The following is a 19,283-nucleotide window of genomic DNA, read 5'->3' on the forward strand; positions in this document are numbered from 1 at the left end:
TCCAGTGAAGAGGATTATCCACATATCAACTACATACAAAAATGAAAAAGAACAAATCCTACATTCTTTATGACCACAGTTTCGGACAATCTTCGAAAGTATTCGCGGGAAAATAAATAAATAAAAATAAAATAAAAAAGAGTCAATACCCGAACCACCACCCTTGCTGCGTGTTAAAGGGACAGCACATTTTGCGAGATCAGAGATCTCAGCGTAAGTTGCCGCCTCTCCATCAAACGTCTCGTCTCGTCTCCATCCAACTTTCCGCCTTACCACCCAGCCAGGATTCTACGCGCGGTTCGTTCTTGACTCCACCACCACCCCCCCTTGCGACGTCCCAAGCGCCCCTACCCTCCTTTTCTACCCTCTTTGTCTTTCATTAGCCTGTTTTTTCTTTTTCATCCCTCTCGGAACGAAAGATTTTATTATTTTGCGTCTCTGCCAGCATACGTCTGGACTGGACTGGACTGGACTGGACTGACCACCACTCCTGACCTACTATATGAGAAAAGAATGAGCTTCTTCGTCAATCTCTGTCATCTCAGCTTTCACACTGGAGGGCGGCTTTGATCTTCTGGACCGTACAGGAGATCAGATTATTGACCGTCTCCACCGACTCGATTGTCAGTTTCGCCGTCGGCAAGCTGTTAACCAGGATCTGGAACGCCACCGTCAGTAGCGACCCACGAACTCTAGGCGACACGTTGCTGCTGTTGTTGCTCTGATGGCATCCAGGTCCATCGGGCACTATAGCAAACCCCGACGGAAGCAACGCCACGCATGCTGAATCGCCTCCGTTCATCACGACGTGCATGGCAGGAATGTCCACGGGCGCGTACACCACCAGCGAACCTGCTGCATCGATGCAAGTCTCCTGTAGTATCAACATGCTGCTCTGGTTCGCGTTCAATGCCTGCACCCCATAAAACCAAACCCCAAATCCATTACACCTTTCAAAACAACAAAATTAGCTTTTGCTCATACGAAGAACCCAATATCAAGGAGACTGACGTCAACGAGAGTAGAGCTCTCTAATACCAAAAAACACAAAAAAGGGCTCTTTCACCTCCGCCTCCAGAGACGGTAAAACATATGTCGACAAAGAACATTTACAGGGCCACGTCCTTTGTCCTTTCCCGAAAAGACGGGACACTTCATAATTCATATCCTTGCATGCATTCAGTTACTTCAAAGTTTTATCCTCCAAATTTGACATCATCATCACGATGACAGCGATACAATAAAAGAGAATAATAAATACATAAAGGAGGTAAACCTTACGCTAGCTCGGAGGAGGGAGACGCAGTTGCCTTGATCCTGGCCCTTGGCGATGTGAGCCATTTCCTGCATGGGCCCGCCGTTGGAGAGGATGTCCCACTCGCTTCGGAGCCTTTCGTCACGAAGGAAGTCGAATAGTCGCTGCGGCGAGACCGGCAACCAGACAGACGTGGCGGCACTCAGCACAACACCGGGTGGCTCCCCAGGATCGTCCACACTTTTCCTGGTCATCACTCGCACGTCTTCGTCAACGTTCCCAGTACAGATCTTGTTCCACTTGTGCACTGTGGAGGCGCACACCCCGGCGCAAAAGTTATCCGTCATCCTCTGAGCCAACTTTAGCATACTCCGACGGCCACCTGGCGTAATCGCCGCTGTATCGTACACCCTCCTTGTTTTAGCTAAAAGCGTAATCATTACATGTCAAAATGCCAAAAGTAAACCACAGTAACGGAATTAATTACCAGTGGTCTGGTCACCCCGGCTGGGAACCGTCGAGGACATTAGAATAGCGAGGCATTCGCATTGCCGCTGGAGGGTGGCCACCCATCGCTGCGCCCCGAAGCCCATCCCGGAACTGAGGAGCGGCCGAAAGAGCTGGTGCACCGAGCTGTCGTCGTACTCAGCGTGTTCAACCCAGGTAACCTGCGCAGCACACAGACTGTTGTAAGATGAGGTATCCAACGTCAGTTATTTTTTTTTTTTTCGTTTGACTAAACCAACCCTCTTCCGAGCCGCCACTCCCCCCGTTCAGGGAAGAAGCTCATCCCCAATCTGGGCTCGAGAAGGAGAAACTAGTTTCAGTAAAAACAATAACGCGGAGAGAACACGGTCATTCCCATCTTATGATGTATATAAAATTTGTAGTTTCCTGAAGCAGATTGCTTGGCCAGAAGCCACTGAAGTGTCCAAATAGGAATGATTACATATTGGTCATGAATCACCTTTCCACAATAGACTGTCGGAAGATACATGATTTCGAAGTCCGGGGTATGGCCGAGAGCAGCAGGTCATGCATGCTGTTAAGCAATTTTTAATCCATTCCTTCTATTCAGTGTATACTACATACAAGGGGAAAATAAACAAGGCATCTTCTTGGGAGAGGAGGCAAAATTATAAGCCAGCTAATGATATAATACACGCGGGAGAAGAAGATTACACAAAAAACAATGAAATTAAAAGTGTTCGAGGAGCGGAAACCAAGCAGGAGTAGAGGCTTCCAATAATAAATAAACGAAGAAGAACTCCGTCAAAAGGTACGATACAAGCAAGAAATCGATTGATTTCGACTAAATAAAAGCAGGAAGTGGCTGCATTATTATTAACAGACACACAGACGAGACCGGTCATTAAGGAAGAAGAAGCATCTAATGCATAAAAAATTGTAGAAAGTCCTCGGTCTACACACGCTTTGGAAGATACTTGAAACTAGAGATCTTTCAGCAACCTAGAAATAGTAACCCGCTTCCTCTGACTGAAAATTTGTTGGGTACCTCAGACATGAATCTTGGGAGAATGAGCTCAACAGACTTGCGAGCCATTTTGGGCCATTTTAGTTTTTCGTTTGACTTCCATGACTCAATAAAAGTGTAAAATAGCTTAACGCGAATTTATTTAGTTCTAAGCAAGTAGCAAATCAAGACTAGTAAGAAGAAGCTTGCCTTGGAGTAGCCGTTGGGCATGTCATGCACCACACATCCGGAAGGAAGCCTCCTACAGTACATATATGGAGATCCGCTTGAGTTTTCCCTCACACCGTCGATGGAGACATCAACTACCGCCCAAAGGCCTTCAGCGTGCTGCTTGCAGAACCTAAGGAAGTTCACCTCACGGATTGGAACCAGTGGGGATAGAACCTGCAGCTCAGCGTGCATCTGCACGAATGTCATACAAAGATGTTAATTAATCAGCGCCTAACCCAAAAAAAGTCATTTGGGAATTACGCTATGTAAGGTAAAACTTACTAGTTGCAGAGCTCCGTTTCTAGTGCCACCCACGCCATTGGATATCACATCAGTGGTTGATGTCCTCGCAATCATACAAGGAAACATTTCTGACCATCGACTCTGAAATGAACAAAAATAAGTAACAAGGAAAAACAATTATCTTGACATCAAACTAACAAAGCTAGGGTCTTCCAAAATGTAAGAATTGAGGATTTCAATATAGATGCTTTTAACTACAAGAACAAAAGAAAATAATCTCTTCAACGACATTCATCAAGATTAATATAACGTATCAGTCCTGATCTTTGGAAAGAAAAAATGGAAGTGGGTAACATCCATGGAGTGGATAAGAGGAAAACTGTACTACAACAAGACCGAGAGGAATACTTCAGCAACCGAAAAAAGATTTGCTTACCGCATCCATCAGTGTTTCCACCAAGGCGAGGCTGTTGATGATTACCATTCCGGTTTCTCTGGTGGCTTCGGTCACATAACCGACCGGTTTGTTTCCAATGCATCGGGGAAAAGCTTGCAGATATTGTTCGTAATTTAGCGTCTCCTTCCCTCCTTCCAAGCTAGAAACCCAAAGAGGCCCATCAGTTTGAGCCATCTTAATCAGCTCATCCATGGCAGCTAATGCTAGTTCTAGTAGCATCGTTCTCTCATATGTCATCACGTTCGAGGGTCTAGATGGCGGGACTGCAGGCAGAGATGTCGAGACCGCACTCGGAAAATCAGAAACGGAAGTTAACACAGATGAAACGGCATTCAGGCCGCCAAATCCGTTGCTTCCAACCGCCAGTTCCAGTGAAGAGTTCAGCATTGGAGGTGGGACGGAGGAGGTCAAGGAGATGGGTCTACCCAAGAATTTCCCAGCAAGGGCGCAAACTCTATCTAATTCGTCCTTCAGGCGGGCATTTTCTATGCTAAGATGCTGCTCTTCCAAAGACACTTCACCAAGCATCGCAGGCCCGCCGCAGTTGCTGCAGATCGGACTCCTCATCGCGTCCCTAATCGACATGTTTTCCGCCCGAAGCTTGTCGTTCTCTTGTCGTAGTATCGAATTCTCATGGCGCTCAAGTTGCGTCTGCCAGTTCGTACGAAACAAACATCACTTTAGCCATACACCCCCCTCCCTCCCCCCGAAAAAAAAAAAAAAAAATTAGGTGCTAAAAGATTAAGAAGAAATATAGGAGAAATGAACTTACCTTCATCTGGGTACGACGATTCTGAAACCAAAACTTAACTTGCCTGCTTTCTAAGCAAAGCCTCTTACTAAGTTCTTGTCTTTGCTTCTCATCTGGATGGGGGCACTCCTTAAAGAGTCTGCTTCGCCGTGAAGAATTTTTCAAGGATAAAAGAACATATAACTCATCAACCAAAAAGAAGGGGGAATAAAAGACATCATATACTTCGTAAATAGAGAAAGAAATTTACGCTTCTAGCTCTTGAATTTGCTGTGGGGTATGGCGATGATATCTCTTCTTCCTCGGAGGATTATCAGCGTCCTGGTCATCGCCAGATCCACCTTCGAAGTTGTCGCTTCCAGATCTGCTCTCGTACTCGTCTTCCTTATTTCTCCCAGGTTGAGTTTCAAAATCCCCACCAACTCGACCCATTTCACCCGGACCTTCTATACTTGTTTGCTACAGAAAAATCGAAGGAATCGGAAAGTACAAAATCCCGGAACATGTATCAGCCCATAGAACAGCGGAAAAAAAAAAAAAAGTAAAGAGGATATGAGAGAAAAACAGATCATACTAGGGTAAGAGAGAGGCCTGGAGAGTTGAACATGGCCTTTGCAATGCCCGGAGAGACAAGACGTGGTTGCGCTAGAGCACCGGCAGGCATGTTGCTGTAAGGTATATCGGCCACGACTCTTGCAACACCACTATTATCGAGAAAACCCCCGAAACTCATCAAAAAGAAATGGCCTTCAGATCTTCGCTTCTTTTTCTTTTCTCCCTCACTTTGATCCTTTCCGCAGCTTACTCTTACTCAGATCCCTTCAGTATGCCTTAGATATCATCCTCAGAGCCCAACCCACCCCAAGAACTAAAACTGCATTTACTGACTCTTATTCCCCAGCATACTCTCAATTCACCAAAAATCCAATAATAACTTCTGAGCAAGGATCATAAACTAGCACACGGCGAGAAATACAAACGCAACAAACAAACAATATGATACCGTACAATGAAAAAGGAACCCAAAAAGCCTAGTAAGAAAAGGAAAAATGATTATAAAAGACGGACAGAAAGAAAATGACGGAAATGGAGAGAACAGAGGAGGCAAAAGCATACAAAAACCGTATATGAACAAATGCCTCCAACTCCTCTCTCAGAGAAAAGAAAGAGAAAGAAGGCAAGCAAACCCCCCTCACAGCCGAAAGAAGATTGCTGGCACTTCGTTCTCTCTCCCTCTCCTCCACAGAAACCCTATAAAAGCAAAACTGAGATACCGAAACCCCTGCTCTCTCTCTCCTCCCTCAGCATGCCACAGAACAGAAGCAGTAGTACCTCGCCCAAGCTCTGTAGACCGCTCCCAAATACAGGAAGAGAAAACGCTATGAAATGGCAGGTAGAGGAAAAGGTGAAGATAAAAGCAAGTGTGGACTCGTCGAAGCCTTACAAAAACTAAATACCAAAAGAAAAAAACGTCGGTTGACCCTGTCGCCTTTTGTGAAATCGAAGCCCTCAAAAGGGTTTTCAGGAAAGCCGGTGAAAGGGAGTCTTCGCCTTTTATCCTCTCGTCCTTTTTGTTCTGATTTACCTCTGGTAAAAAGAATGCAGAGTATAAAAAGAAACAAGGAAAATCGAAGCCTCGGAGCTCAGATCCGTGGATCTTTCTTCATTGTTCTTTCCTCCTCTGAAGAAAGGAAAAAGGACGTCGGGATCTGTAATCCAAGATAAAACAAAATAAGATAAAAACCTAAAAACTGAAAAATGTTTCTAGCTGACCTACAATGACAGCAGGGGCGGAAATTATAGTCAATGGTCTCTTTTTCAAACACCCTAAAACAAAACCCTAAACCTCATCCACTGTTCCCCACTCAGCTGTTACCGGCGGAAATGCCCCCTCCCGATTGCTCAAACTTTTCCGGTCGACTCATTCCCATACAGAACTCTCTTCTCCGTTCGACCAAATTTCCGGAAAAAAGGGTTTGGCTTTAGGGGATTTCTTCCTCGAGAGAGTAGCTTGACGACCTCAAAATCCGATCTGCTTCTCAAGCTCCCTCTCCCCCTACTGTCTGGAAATATTCCAGTCTAATTGGGCGACGCCGCGCCTCTCTGTTAAATGGACGTAAAATCTGAATTGACCAATATGCCCTGCAAATATCCTTTTGGTGCAATATCTAATACTCATCTCGCGAAATTTATAGCGATAAATTATCTCGGTAAAAACGTAAAAGCCAGCTATTTGCCGCAGGGGTCAGGTGAAAACGAAGCTGTCCTTCTAAAAGTGGATGGAATGCGAGAAATTGACAAGTTATTGTAAGGCGTGAAAACCGCCGCTTGCTGGGGTGTTTTCGGGTTAGAATCGCGCGAGGCGCGCTTATGGGGGATATTGTGTCTCGTGACAACAGACCCACTTTAACCTGCTATGTTTGAACCACATTGGCATCCTCGTAATTTCACTGCAATTTGTGAAGGTTTGCTTGCTAGAGTAATTAATGGCTATCGATTTTATCTAATTTTCATTAATCAAGTATATAAGCATATGAAAATATTATATGGACATATGCCTATGTGACTTATATTTCTAAATGTCCTCTACACTGAGGTCTTGATCTCATTCCACCGAGTTTTGATGATAACGAGTACTTAAGTTACAAATTATGTGCACTGAAAATGTCTTGTGGCTCAAAAATCTCAAAAGAAAATTTCTAGCATTCAAATGGCCTATACACAAAGAGAACAAACAACACATGCCAATAAACAGATCATCTTGTGCAAATAACCAGCTCAAAAGAGGAAAAAAGAGAAAATAAGACTAGAGCATTCAACCACATAACAAATAGTTGACACTTCAATAGCAAAATTTGTCTTGAAGTACCAAGACTCGAGAAGTCAACCATATTGCAATGAGTTGACCAACTTAGGAAAAAAACTGAAGTCTTGAAGTATCAAAGTGCAAAGGAGTCTATCACTAAAAACAACAAGTTGAGAATTAGAAAAGCAGTTGATCACATGGTGCAAAAATAAGCATTTTAAAAACCAAAAAGAGTCAACTACTTTTAAAACAAGTTGACCACGATGAATAGAGTCAACCCTTTTGTTCAAAGAAATCAAATTTTCATATTTTCAAGACCAAATCCAAGAGTTGTAGGTCTCCCAATTATGTAAATGAAATACATTTTGGTCAACAATAAAGTAAGGTTTAGCATATTTTTTAAAAAAAAATTGACCAATATTGATCTAATTTTGCTAAATGATTACTTTTTGAATGTTGTAAAGTTTTTTATTTAACAAAAACTTGCGCCATATAACCTAAAACTTATGCCACAATGAGCTCCAAGTCTCCTAAACCCTCAAACACAATTTTCAGAGTTTGTGACTCCTCCAAAGCTCAAAAGGACGCCAAATTTGATATTTTTCTCTATTAATATATCAAAATTTTAATTAAATAACTCTTATTTTAAACCTTGAAAACCATGCTTGTCTTAAACAATTCTTTGATCTCATCTTTGATATCACATGTTCATTTGAAGATCGAAATAACGAAGAAAGTAACAAAAAGAGAATAACAAAGGAATTTTTTCTGCATTTGAGCACAATCATGATTTGCAGTTTTTTGGGTTGTGTTAAAAGAAAATATTACAAGTAATTTATAGGAAAAAATGTCTTACTTACAAAAAAAAAGCTTCTAATTCGTTAGTTGAAACAACTTTGAGGGGGTTAGTCCACAATGAAATGGAAATGAAGTGAAAAATTGAATTGAAGTGAGATGAATTGCTTCCATTTCAACTCATGTTTGGGTGTTAGTCCAGGCTAGTTGAAGTGGCTGGAAAACAGATTCCAGTGTTAGTGCTTGGAAAACAGATTTCAGTGTCCTTTTCAAAATAAAGAAGAGAATGAGTAACCTTTTATGATTATAGTTTATTATAAATTAAAACAATAATTACGTGTGACTACAATAAATTATATAAAATTATTTTTTTAAAAAAAATAACATAAGGAAATATAATAAATAAACATAATGGTTTAATTAATTATAACAATTGGATAGTTAAACCAATTAATGATTATAGTTTATTATAAATTAAAACAATAATTACGTGTGACATGAATAAATTATATAAAATTAAAAAAAATAAAAAATAACATAAGGGAATATAATAAATAAACCTAATGGTTTAATTAATTATAGCAATTGGATAATTAACCAATTAACGATTACAATTCATTATAAATTAATATATTAATTACGTGACAAGAATATATTATATAAAATTAATAAAAATTAAAAAATAGCATAAGGGAATATAATAAATAAACATAATGGTTTAATTAATTTTAACAATTGGATAATTAACCAATTAATGATTACAATTCATTATAAATTAACATACTAATTACGTGTGACTATAATAAATTATATAAAATTAATAAAAATTAAAAAATAACATAAGGGAATATAATAAATAAACCTAATTGTTTAATTAATTATAGCAATTGCATAATTAAACCAATTAATGATTACGGTTTATTATAAATTAATATACTAATTACGTGTGACTAGAATAAATTATTTAAAGTACATAAAACAATTAAAAATAACATATATGAATATAATTAATCAATAATTTATTTTCTAATAACATAATATATAGTAAAACAACTTGGTCACCAAGTAAAACAACATATAGAATTATATCCAAAAGAAATATTTTTTTTTTATACAACGACATGAAAACTGTCTCAAACTCCTCATCATAAAGTTCTGAATGCATACAACCAAACATCCAATAAAACAAACCTGATACTTAGGTTCAAAACATTGTACGAATATGATTCAATGCTTAGATTAGAAACAAAGTACGAATATGATCCAACCATTAACTACATGAATCATTAGGTGACAATCACTTGTTTATAACCAAAGCAGATACTAACATTTGAAACTAAAACACATTGGCATGTTTATCAAAACCTATTTCAGGTGATGCTTAGAGGTCTTTTTTTTAGAAGTTGGAGGATGTGGCTTTGGATTCTTTTCAACTTCAACTGGATCCAGCCAATTGAGAGGATGACGATTGAACCAGGGCCAATCAGGAACGGTTACCAATGTTGTCAGGAGAACTCCACCAGCAACGATCACAAGCATCATTTGGAAGGAACTGAATGTGTAGCCAACAACAAATGCCACTACAGCATGGACAACAAGCATGATCTGCATCAACATCTCAGACAGTTTCTGTCCTTGCCAATCCATTTTAGCTGTGCGAAGATGGATTGACCGGAGAGAGCAGGGATTCAAGAAGCAGAACAGGTCCGTTTCGCTCAACTGTTCAATATCCAAAAGAAATATGGTGAAGTTGTATGTGAAAACATGTAGATATACAAATGCCAAACAGTGACAGGAGCAAGTATAGCAGGCAGTTGATTGCTTAAAATAGTATAACACTTGTTCCTCATAAATTAAACTTTCATCTATAAAAAGAAATTGCTAGATAACAACAAAGAAGAGAAATACAAAAAGTAAAACTTGACCCTTTGGACAAGCCATCTTAGTATCATAAAAAAAAAAATATTTTTCCCCAGCAGAAAAACAAGCCACAAAATTTGCAGAGTTATGCATCCAATGTATACAGTTAAGGGGCAGGTGAAAAAGGAAAAACATGTCATACACAATAAACAGAGCACCAAATCATCTAGTGCTATACATTATATTGATACTCAAACTTTTGGGTGGTCCAAAACATCACTATATTACCATAGAAGAATGCTTGGAATCTGACACGCGTTTAATACACCAAATTGACAGGTCTAAAATGCATATCAACTTGGAAAATTTGTCATCAGAGCGGAGGCATTGCAAAGGGTTAGATTACCAATAAAAACATTTGGAATAGTGTCCTGCCTAGTTAGCCTTTCCAAGACCTTTTGCAACTATGGGCCTTGAGGACCTAGAAGAGAACACCAGTGAGTAACCATCGAGCTTAGACAAGTTAATAGTAATTAATACAAATTGAAAATCCTTGGTCTAATAATGGCTATAAAATGTACAAAAATAAATTCATGTTTCTAGTATACTACCATTGATTCAAATATAGGAAAGCCAAAACACCAGAAAAAAAGAACAATAGACATTTAACTCAATTTTCTTTCTTCTTCTTGTTCTTTTTCCTCTTCATCTTTTAGTTTAACAGTACCAAGAATAAAACTTTATCACAGAGTATTATATGAGTGAAAAGAGAGGAAGCAGAACAGACAGTGCGAGTAACAACAATGGCCTAAAAAATAATAAATATATCAGAAAAGTTATCAAGTATCTTTCAAGATAAAAGGGCATCTGCAGAAATTAAAACCCTAAAAGTCCCAAACCCCAACTCTAATCCCGAAATTAAACCCTATCAAGACGAAATTGAACCCTAAATCCCATAAACCCTAACCCTAAATCCCACGATTAGGCCACAATCAAGATCAATTACGCACAAAAAAAAAAAAATTAACTCAAATACAACACTAATTTAGTTGAAAAAAAAATTAGGGTTTCGGATTACCTTCTGAAATTTGGGGGAAATCACCGCCGAATGGGGAAATGTAAGCCCAATGGAAGAAATCGACGCCTAACTGTCGAAAATCGAAGAAGATTGAAGGAAATCGAAGGATATCGAAACCGGAATAGGTTAAATCAAAGGAAATCGGGGGAGGAGGAAAGAGAAGAGCGAGAACGAGAAGGAAGAGGGAGGCCAAGAGTGAAAAGAGATGGAGGCCTAGAGGGAAAAGAGAGAGGGAGGAGGAAAGAGAAGAGCGAGAACGAGAAGGAAGAGGGAGGCCAAGAGTGAAAAGAGATGGAGGCCTAGAGGGAAAAGAGAGAGGGAGACGAGAGAGGGAGAGGGAAGAGAAAGGCCGAGAGAGAAAGAGACGAGAGAGGGAGATGGGGCGAAAACGAGAGATAACAAGAGAGAGGGAGCAGAGAACGAAGACGAGAGCCGAGCGAGAGGAGCAGAGCGAGCAGAGACAGCGAAAAAGAGAGAAGAAGTCGGGCGAAAATTTTCGTCCAGAGACAAAGGCTGAGCGAGAGGAGAGGAGAAAGGAAATGAGCGTGATTTTTTAGGTTTTTTTGGGGGGGGGGGGGGGGGGGGGGGAAGAAGCGACGCCATCGCTCGCGGTAATTGGATGACTTGAAAAAAAGGGCGAAAACAGAATTCCGTCGTTTTTGCCTGAGGAGATGAAATGGTGTTATCTCACTTCAAGTCAAGTCATTCTGGACTAACGCCATAAATGGGATGAACTAAGTAATGCGGGGGGAATTCATTCCACTTCATTGTGGACTAACCCCCCCTTTAATAGCAAATTCATGTATTCATTGGTAAAAATAATACATTTACCAACGAATTACAAATTCATGCCATAGATCAACTTCTACTAGTGGATTTTCCCTTGAAACTTTCCTATTTTTGGAAAATGAATGTATTAGCAAATTTAACAATTTGTTGGTGAAAATTGTTCCACCGAGTTCTACAAATTGATTGCTAAAAGTGTGAAGCTCTAATTTTTTCTGGGACACTTTTTTCAATGAATAAATAAATTTGTTGCTAAAAGTGCTTTAGGAAAAATCAATGATAGATACTTTTTCTATCAAATTTATAAATTCATTGGGACAAGTGCCATTTTTCAACAAATTATTAAATTTTCCATTAAAAGATCTTTAGCAAAAAAAGTTTCACTTTTTTTCCAGTGAATTTAAATTTGCTAAGACAAGTGCCATTTTTTCCCTACAAATTTGTTGTGAAAAGTGTCTGACTTTAATTTTACCTGAACTTATAAAAAGATATCTATGAGAGTTGATGAGTCAATACATGTTGATTTTGATGAATCTGATTCGCCAAATCCAACCCCAACTCCAATTTCTTATGACAAAGAGGGAAACCCCATCGATTCATCCCCAATATCTCAACCTCAAGATCAAATTCATGAAGAGAACCCAAGTAACCCAAATAACCAAGAAGAACCACCTATAAAGCCAAAGAATTATAGGTTCATGGTTATCACCCATTAGAACAAATCATTAGAATTTAATATACAAAGTTGTTTTCAACCCTTGTTGTTTCCCTACTTGAAGTTGTTATTTTTTTCCTACCATCTTAATATCAATAGTGTTAGTTTCCTTCCTCTTGAGCACTTGAAAAGTTTTTGTTTTGTGGCTGGTCTAATGTGGCTGATGTTACACATAAAGTTTCCTCTTCTTATGTTGAATTCAGCACACATGGTTTTTTAAGAATCATTACTATTCCACTCAAGAGCCTAAATAATTATTTATCATGGTCCCAATCTATCAAAAAGTTTCTAATTACAAGAGATTTTCCTAGATTTTGACACAACCACCTATTAATAAAGATGTTTTTTCCTAAAAAAAAAAAGTAGTTGAAAAAAGATACTTTAGTCAAAAGTTGATTGATAAATAACATAGATGAATCGGTTGCTAACAATTTTGTTCACCTGAATACAGTCAGAGATGTTTGGGAAACTTGCTTAAAATGATCTTCAAAATATTTATGATATTTTTCAAAAGATATACATGATAAAGCAAGGTGACAATCTTCATGAGTACTTTGCTACACTAAGAGGTCTCCTATAAGAGTGGAAAGTTGAACAACCATATTCAATTGACATTACACCTCAAGAAAAACAAATGGAAGCACTTGTTTCTCATATGCCTTGCCAACTTGAAGCCCTACGTTGATGTTACAAAAGCTTAGGTACTTATCTCTTCTGGTAGACCTTCTTTTGCAAATGATTGTGTTGCAATGCTCAGGATTCTATCCAAAGAGCCCACATTTTAGTCGGATCAGTTGGAAAATTCTATTATATTCCCCCAAAGAAGGGGTGCCAACTATAGTAGAGGAAGAGGAAGAGGAAAAAAATATAGTGTAGATGTAGAGGAAGAAGTAGTGACTCCACTTCACCCCAAATTCTGGTCAGAATAGGAAGTGTACTTTTTGTGGCATCAATAATCATGTGGTTGAAAAATGCTAGAATTCACATGGACAACCCTTTTTTTAAGGCAAATTATGCATATAAAGAGGTAACTTCCGACCCTTCAAAATGGAAGATGGCTATCACAAAAGGAGGACTATGACTTTTTATAGAAACTCAAAACCCTAATGGTTGCACCTCACAATGAACCTACAACCATTGTTGTTACTGCTAGTACATTCTCTTTTGTTTCATGTTCCAGTTCTTCACCTTGGATCGTTGATTCCGGAGCCTTTGAACATCTTACATAAAATTGACAACTTAACTTCTTTGTCTCCGTGTGCGATAGACATATTTGTACCTTTTATAGATGGGTCCCAAACCAAAGTTCAGGGAACCGGTACTTCCCATATGTCTTCTTCTCTATCACTTAACAATGTTTTATTTGTTCCATAGTTTCCATTGACCCTCATGTTAGTTAGTCAATTAACCAAAAAACTTAACTATTTTGTAACTTTATTTCCTCTTCATTGTGGTTTTTAGGACATCGAGACAAAACATGTGATTGGTGGCGGCCATGAGAGAGAAGGGCTCTACTTCTTCGACTCTTCATTTTGATGGTCATAGTAACAATAAAGCTAGATGCAAAATAGTGGCATAATAGGCTTGATCATCCCTTGTTGGCTAGTTTAAAAATATTGGTCTCTATCCTTTAAATCTCTTACTCAGTTCAATTGTGAGTTTTGTGAGCTTGGGAAGCATCACAGGTCTGTGTTTCTTTCCATGCAAGATAAAGTAGCTTCAAGTTTATTTTCTTTTGTTCACTTTGGTATTTGGGGATCGTTTAATGTAACAAATATTTCTTAGTCTAACTATTATTTTATATTTGTGGATGATTATTCTAGTCTTTATTTAATGAAATATGGATTGAAAGTGTTTTTTCCATTTTTTATTCCTTTTGAACTATGGTTGAAATTCAATTAAACAAGAAAATTCAGATTTTCAATCTAATAATGTCAGTAAGTATTTCTCTTCTTAATTTCAATCTCTATGTCAAAAGAAGGGCATCATTCATCAGTTCTCTTGTGCCTACACACCCCAATAGAATGGTGTTCTTGAAAGAAATAATAGGCATCTTGTAGAAGTTGCACGAACTGTTATGTTGTTCATGAATGTTCTTAAATGCTATCGGTCACATGTTGTTCTTAATACTTGTTTTCTTATTAATTGAATGTCTTCAAGTGTTTTACAAGGTCATACACCATTCTTCAAATTATTCACCAATTCATCTCCTTTTTCATTACCCCCTTCATGAGTGTGGGTGTTTCCTTTGTCCATAATACTCCCGTTAGTCAAAATAAATTTAGTCTTAGAGCTGTTAAATGTATCTTTCTCGGTTACTCCAAAAATGAAAAAAACATATGTATGTTATTCTTCTTCTATGAGGAAAACATTTATTTCTACAAATGTTACATTCTTTGAAGATCATTCCTTCTATTCTAGTGTTTCTCCTCCAGGGTTTTAGCCTTGTACATGGATGTCAAGACCTTTTGTTCCACCACACTAATAGATTTTACATGATGAGTAGCCTCCTGAGATCTCCTTTCCCATTGCTAATCATTCTCGTATGGAGTCTTCTGATGTTCCTAAGGTAAGTTTCCTTCCATATTCTCCTATTGTGTTTGGCCCACCCCGTAATACTAGAACTATTGTTTTTTTTAAGGAACCTCACTCTTTTACCTCTCAAACTTTTGCCCATTTTTTATCCACTCACAGATTGTCCTCTAAGTGTGTCATTTTTTGGCAACCTTGTCTTCATCTACTATTCTTACCACTTAAAAAGAGGCTTCCCATTATCCAAAGTGGAAATTTTCCATAGATGAGAAGATTAAAGCTATGTACAACAATCAAACTTGGGAATTGTCCTCCCTTCCTCCTAAAAAAAAGCAATGGTTGTCAATGGGTTTTACTTTAAAATATAATCCTAATGGAATGATATTTGGGGGTCAAGCACGGTTGGCGGCAAAGGGCTATACTCAATTATATAGCATTGACTATGATGAAACCTTTTTTTTTCTAGTGGTTAAGGTGAATTACGGGTCCTAGTTTTTCTTGCCACTAATTTTAAATGGTCTTTTTTTGGCTCAATGTTAAAAATATGGGGACAAGTGGAGGGGGGGGGGGGGGGGGGGGGGGGGGGGGGGGGGGCGTACTCAAGACCTCGGTTTATTGGAATATTTTCTCGGACAGAGGTTATCCAATCTAGCCATGGCATAGTTTTGTCTCAAAGGAAAAATGTGTTTGATCTACTAAAAGAAACATGGATGCTTGGTTGTAAGTTGACAAAAATACACATATGGAACCAAATACAAAATTATGTGTTGATCCGGGGACAATGTTTGGTTAGAAGACTCATTTATGTCACAGTTACTAGACCAAATATATCTTACTCAATTAGTGTTACTAATTAATTCATGCATCGACCAAGATAGTTGCATTAGTTGGCATTAGAAAGAATTATTTGGTATTTAAAGAAAAATCTAGGTCAAGGTTTATTATATAAATGTCATGGGCACAATAGTGTTCAAGGATTTACTTATGTAGATTGAGTTGGTTTACCTGATGATGGGAAGTCTACTTCGAGTTATTTTACTACAATAGGAGGTAACTTGATCATTTGGAAAAACAAAAAACAAAGTGTTGGCATGATCCAGTGCTAAAGCAAAATATAGCCCATAGCACATACAATAAGTGAATTGTTGTGGATCAGGTCCCCGATGGCATAACTTGTTTTCTAATAACCAAGCTCAACCAACTCAATTGTGACAAACAAACAACTATTCATATGAAGCTGGTGTCATATTTGTGCAGTACATTCCCTCCATTAATCAGCTAATAGATATTTTCACAAAGGCTATAATAGCTCAAAGCTTGGAATATTTGATTTTTTGCACCAACTTGAAGGAGAGCATTGAAGAAATATAAAAGGTTATAAAGTGGCATATCTTGTATACTGAGTATTTTTTGGAGATGTTATTCATTATCATGAATAAGGGCATTCTAGTTTCTTGTGTCTCAATGCTAACATTATCAATAAAAGGGATCGGTGAGGGCTTATCATACATGAGTTTTGACCTTAGGTTGACTCTCTTAGTAATTTTGATGATAACAAAACTTAATAGAACTAACAATTTGCAAACTAAAGTATTTCAGATACTTTACAATCAAGAGTCTATGCATCTCAAAGTCTAAACCTTCAAAATGATTAAGCCTACACAAGACTTGAAACAAATATTGAAGGATATCTCTTGAAGAAGCACCCATGAAGAAGAAGACAATGAGAAGACTAGAGTTTAAGTGTCATATGTCAAAACTTAGTCACAAATGTAAGAGAGTTTTCCTAACTCTATTCTTTAAAGTACGAAGTTGAACATGGAGTCTTAGGACATACATTGCATATAAACATGTTTAGGAATACCATATACATCATTTAGAACATGTTAGAGCATTTAGACTAAATTATTTTCATGCTTTAAAAGTCAATTTAGTTAAACTAGCACTGGAATGATCAATTAGCCTCTGCCAATGATATGGCCGACTATAAAGCACAATTGATCAACCTTAGTCAATTGAATGATCATCCATAATATGGCCATATCATGTTATAATGCATGATCGATCATCCCATCTGGATTGATTGACCAGACAAGCAAAATTAATATGGAATGATCGATCATCCCACAAGATTTATCGATCATACAAAATTTTGCCAATCAGGGAGATAAAAACATGATCGATCATAGGAAGTTCATTGATCGATCATACTTGCAATGCACAACCAGAGGGAATGCTCAATCATTCGCTCGTAATAATGGGTCAACGTAACTTTTCATGACCAATGTGTTGACTGTAGGTTGACTCTCACATTATTTTTTATGATAACAAAACTTTAATCAAACTAATAACTTGAAAATTGAAGTATTTCAGATACTTCACCTTCAATAGCATTTCAAGGTCTAAAACCTCAAAGCGAAATTCAAGACCTTAAGCACGATTGAAGAACATCTCTAAAAGAAGCATCCACAAGAAGAAGACAATTGGACAACTCGAGTTCAAGTTTATAGAAATAATCTAAACTTAGTCAATTTTTTTAAGAGAGCCTTCCAAACTTCCTATTCCTTGAGTACATTTGTGAAATTGGAGTTTTAGGTTATAAATTGCATATAGATATGTTTAGAATCCTTGTAAACATCATTTAGAAACATATTAGAGCATTCATGCTTTAAAAAGTATACATTTTAAATTCGTATTGGAATGATCGATCATCCATTTGTAATGATCAGTCATCCAGAATTGTATAAGTAAAAAATATAAAGCATAATCGATCAACCATAGTTGATTGATCGATCATTTAGGAAATGGTCATTTCATGTTATAACGAATGATCAATCATCCCACTTGGATTGATTGATCATTACTGTCTAGGCAAATTAATTTCACATAGAATGATCGATCATCCCTCTTGATTGATCGATTAGTAAAAAATTGGCCTATAAGGGACATAAAATATGATTAATCATAAGAAAATACATTGATCAATCATACTTGAATTACACAACTAGTGAAAATCTCAATTGATTGATCGTCCATTGATCATAATCTATCAACTTGACTTTTCTAAACCAACGGTAACATATTGATCAATCAATAAGGCGGGGGGGGGGGGGGGGGGGGGGGGGGGGGGGGGGGGCGTGGGGTTAGTCTTCGTTGAAATTGAAGTTGAAGTTAGATTTCAAATTCAAGGCAAGGCAATGATTTAATTCAACTTCAACTTAAAGTTGGGTGTTTTTACCCTAAAATGAAAACATAGTTCAAGTGCATTGGAAAACCGATTCCAGTGGTAGTGCCCCAAAATAAAAAATATGATATACACAAGAGAATGAGTAACTTTTTATAATATACTTAAATTGAACATATACCTAAACAAATAATTAACCAAAATAAACATGGTTACTACACTAATAAGTGATATAATGTAGTATTAAAATATATTAATATACTAATTAATGAAATACTATATTATTTTAATTAATGATTATAGTTTATTATAAAATAATATAATAATTACGTGTGACTATAATAAATTTAAAATAAAAATAAATAAGTAAAAAATAACATAAGATGGATTTTTACGTAGTATTAATTAATAATAAATTTTTCCAAAATAAAAAAATGATTAGTTTAATTAATTATAAAGAATGGGATAGTTAAACCAAAATAATTGATCAAAAGCTTTCTTTAACAATATTTTAATTACTAGTCTTAAAATTATAATTTAATAAAGTAATAAAATTAATGAATATAATATAATATATATATATATATATATATATATATATTATTTTATTAATAACCTAGGGTGACAACGGCAGGTCAAGAGGCAACGACAATGGAGCCGGTGGTGAGAGAGGGAGAAGGGAGAGGGAGTAGGTAGAAGAGAGGAAGAATAGAGCGGAAGAAAAAAAAATCAGGGGAGGAAGGCCAAAAGGGAGAAGAGAGCGCAAGATAGAAAAAAAAAACTCTACGTGTCCCGAACAATGGCTTAAAGTGGATGATTTGCAATTTTTGGTTGAATCATAATTCCATGATTTTACCTGTGTTTTTTAGATGACTCTAGCACTGGTGCACCACTAATGGCCTAATTGAATGAACTACATAATGCGCGTAAACTTCATTGTTAACTAACCCCCCCTAAGTCACTGTCTAACAAAAAAGTAGTCGTTATGAATGATTTATCAATCAATCAAAATACTGATTTTTGCAAACGGGCAAATAACAACAACTACTTTAAGTTGGGGAAGCTATAAATACCCCCACCAAATAGTGAGTAAATGAGTGAATGACTTTTTATTGG

At 37.4% G+C, this 19,283-nt stretch overlaps 2 protein-coding genes across 4 annotated transcripts; both read right to left on the reverse strand.

Moving 5' to 3' along the window:
- On the reverse strand, positions 1–6,472 carry LOC137967209 (homeobox-leucine zipper protein ANTHOCYANINLESS 2-like). Of its 2 annotated transcripts, none has more exons than XM_068813696.1 (9): positions 4,986–6,472; positions 4,662–4,870; positions 4,433–4,550; positions 3,640–4,311; positions 3,243–3,344; positions 2,940–3,152; positions 1,743–1,923; positions 1,282–1,652; positions 1–913 (listed from the first exon to the last, which is right to left on the reverse strand). In XM_068813696.1, the coding sequence occupies exons 1-9, from the start codon at positions 5,142–5,144 to the stop codon at positions 542–544; spliced, it is 2,397 nt and encodes a 798-aa protein (XP_068669797.1). In that variant the 5' UTR covers positions 5,145–6,472; the 3' UTR covers positions 1–541. The 2 variants fall into 2 exon arrangements, with proteins under 2 accessions (XP_068669797.1, XP_068669798.1); XM_068813697.1 differs by having other exon boundaries at positions 834–913; positions 1,277–1,652.
- A 2,836-nt stretch (positions 6,473–9,308) lies between these two features.
- LOC137935181 (signal peptidase complex subunit 1-like) lies at positions 9,309–11,221 on the reverse strand. 2 transcript variants are annotated; one of them, XM_068779870.1, is made up of 2 exons: positions 10,951–11,221; positions 9,309–9,731 (listed from the first exon to the last, which is right to left on the reverse strand). In XM_068779870.1, the coding sequence occupies exon 2, from the start codon at positions 9,657–9,659 to the stop codon at positions 9,378–9,380; it is 282 nt and encodes a 93-aa protein (XP_068635971.1). In that variant the 5' UTR covers positions 9,660–9,731; positions 10,951–11,221; the 3' UTR covers positions 9,309–9,377. The 2 variants fall into 2 exon arrangements, with proteins under 2 accessions (XP_068635971.1, XP_068635970.1); XM_068779869.1 differs by lacking the exon at positions 10,951–11,221 and adding an exon at positions 10,279–10,295.
- Between the last annotated feature and the right edge of the window lie 8,062 nt (positions 11,222–19,283).

This window comes from Aristolochia californica, unplaced genomic scaffold (assembly GCF_029961685.1).
Source record: "Aristolochia californica isolate CCGP_79_NKW_82.1479 unplaced genomic scaffold, dmAriCali1.0.hap1 SCAF_6, whole genome shotgun sequence".
Lineage (NCBI taxonomy): Eukaryota > Viridiplantae > Streptophyta > Magnoliopsida > Piperales > Aristolochiaceae > Aristolochia > Aristolochia californica.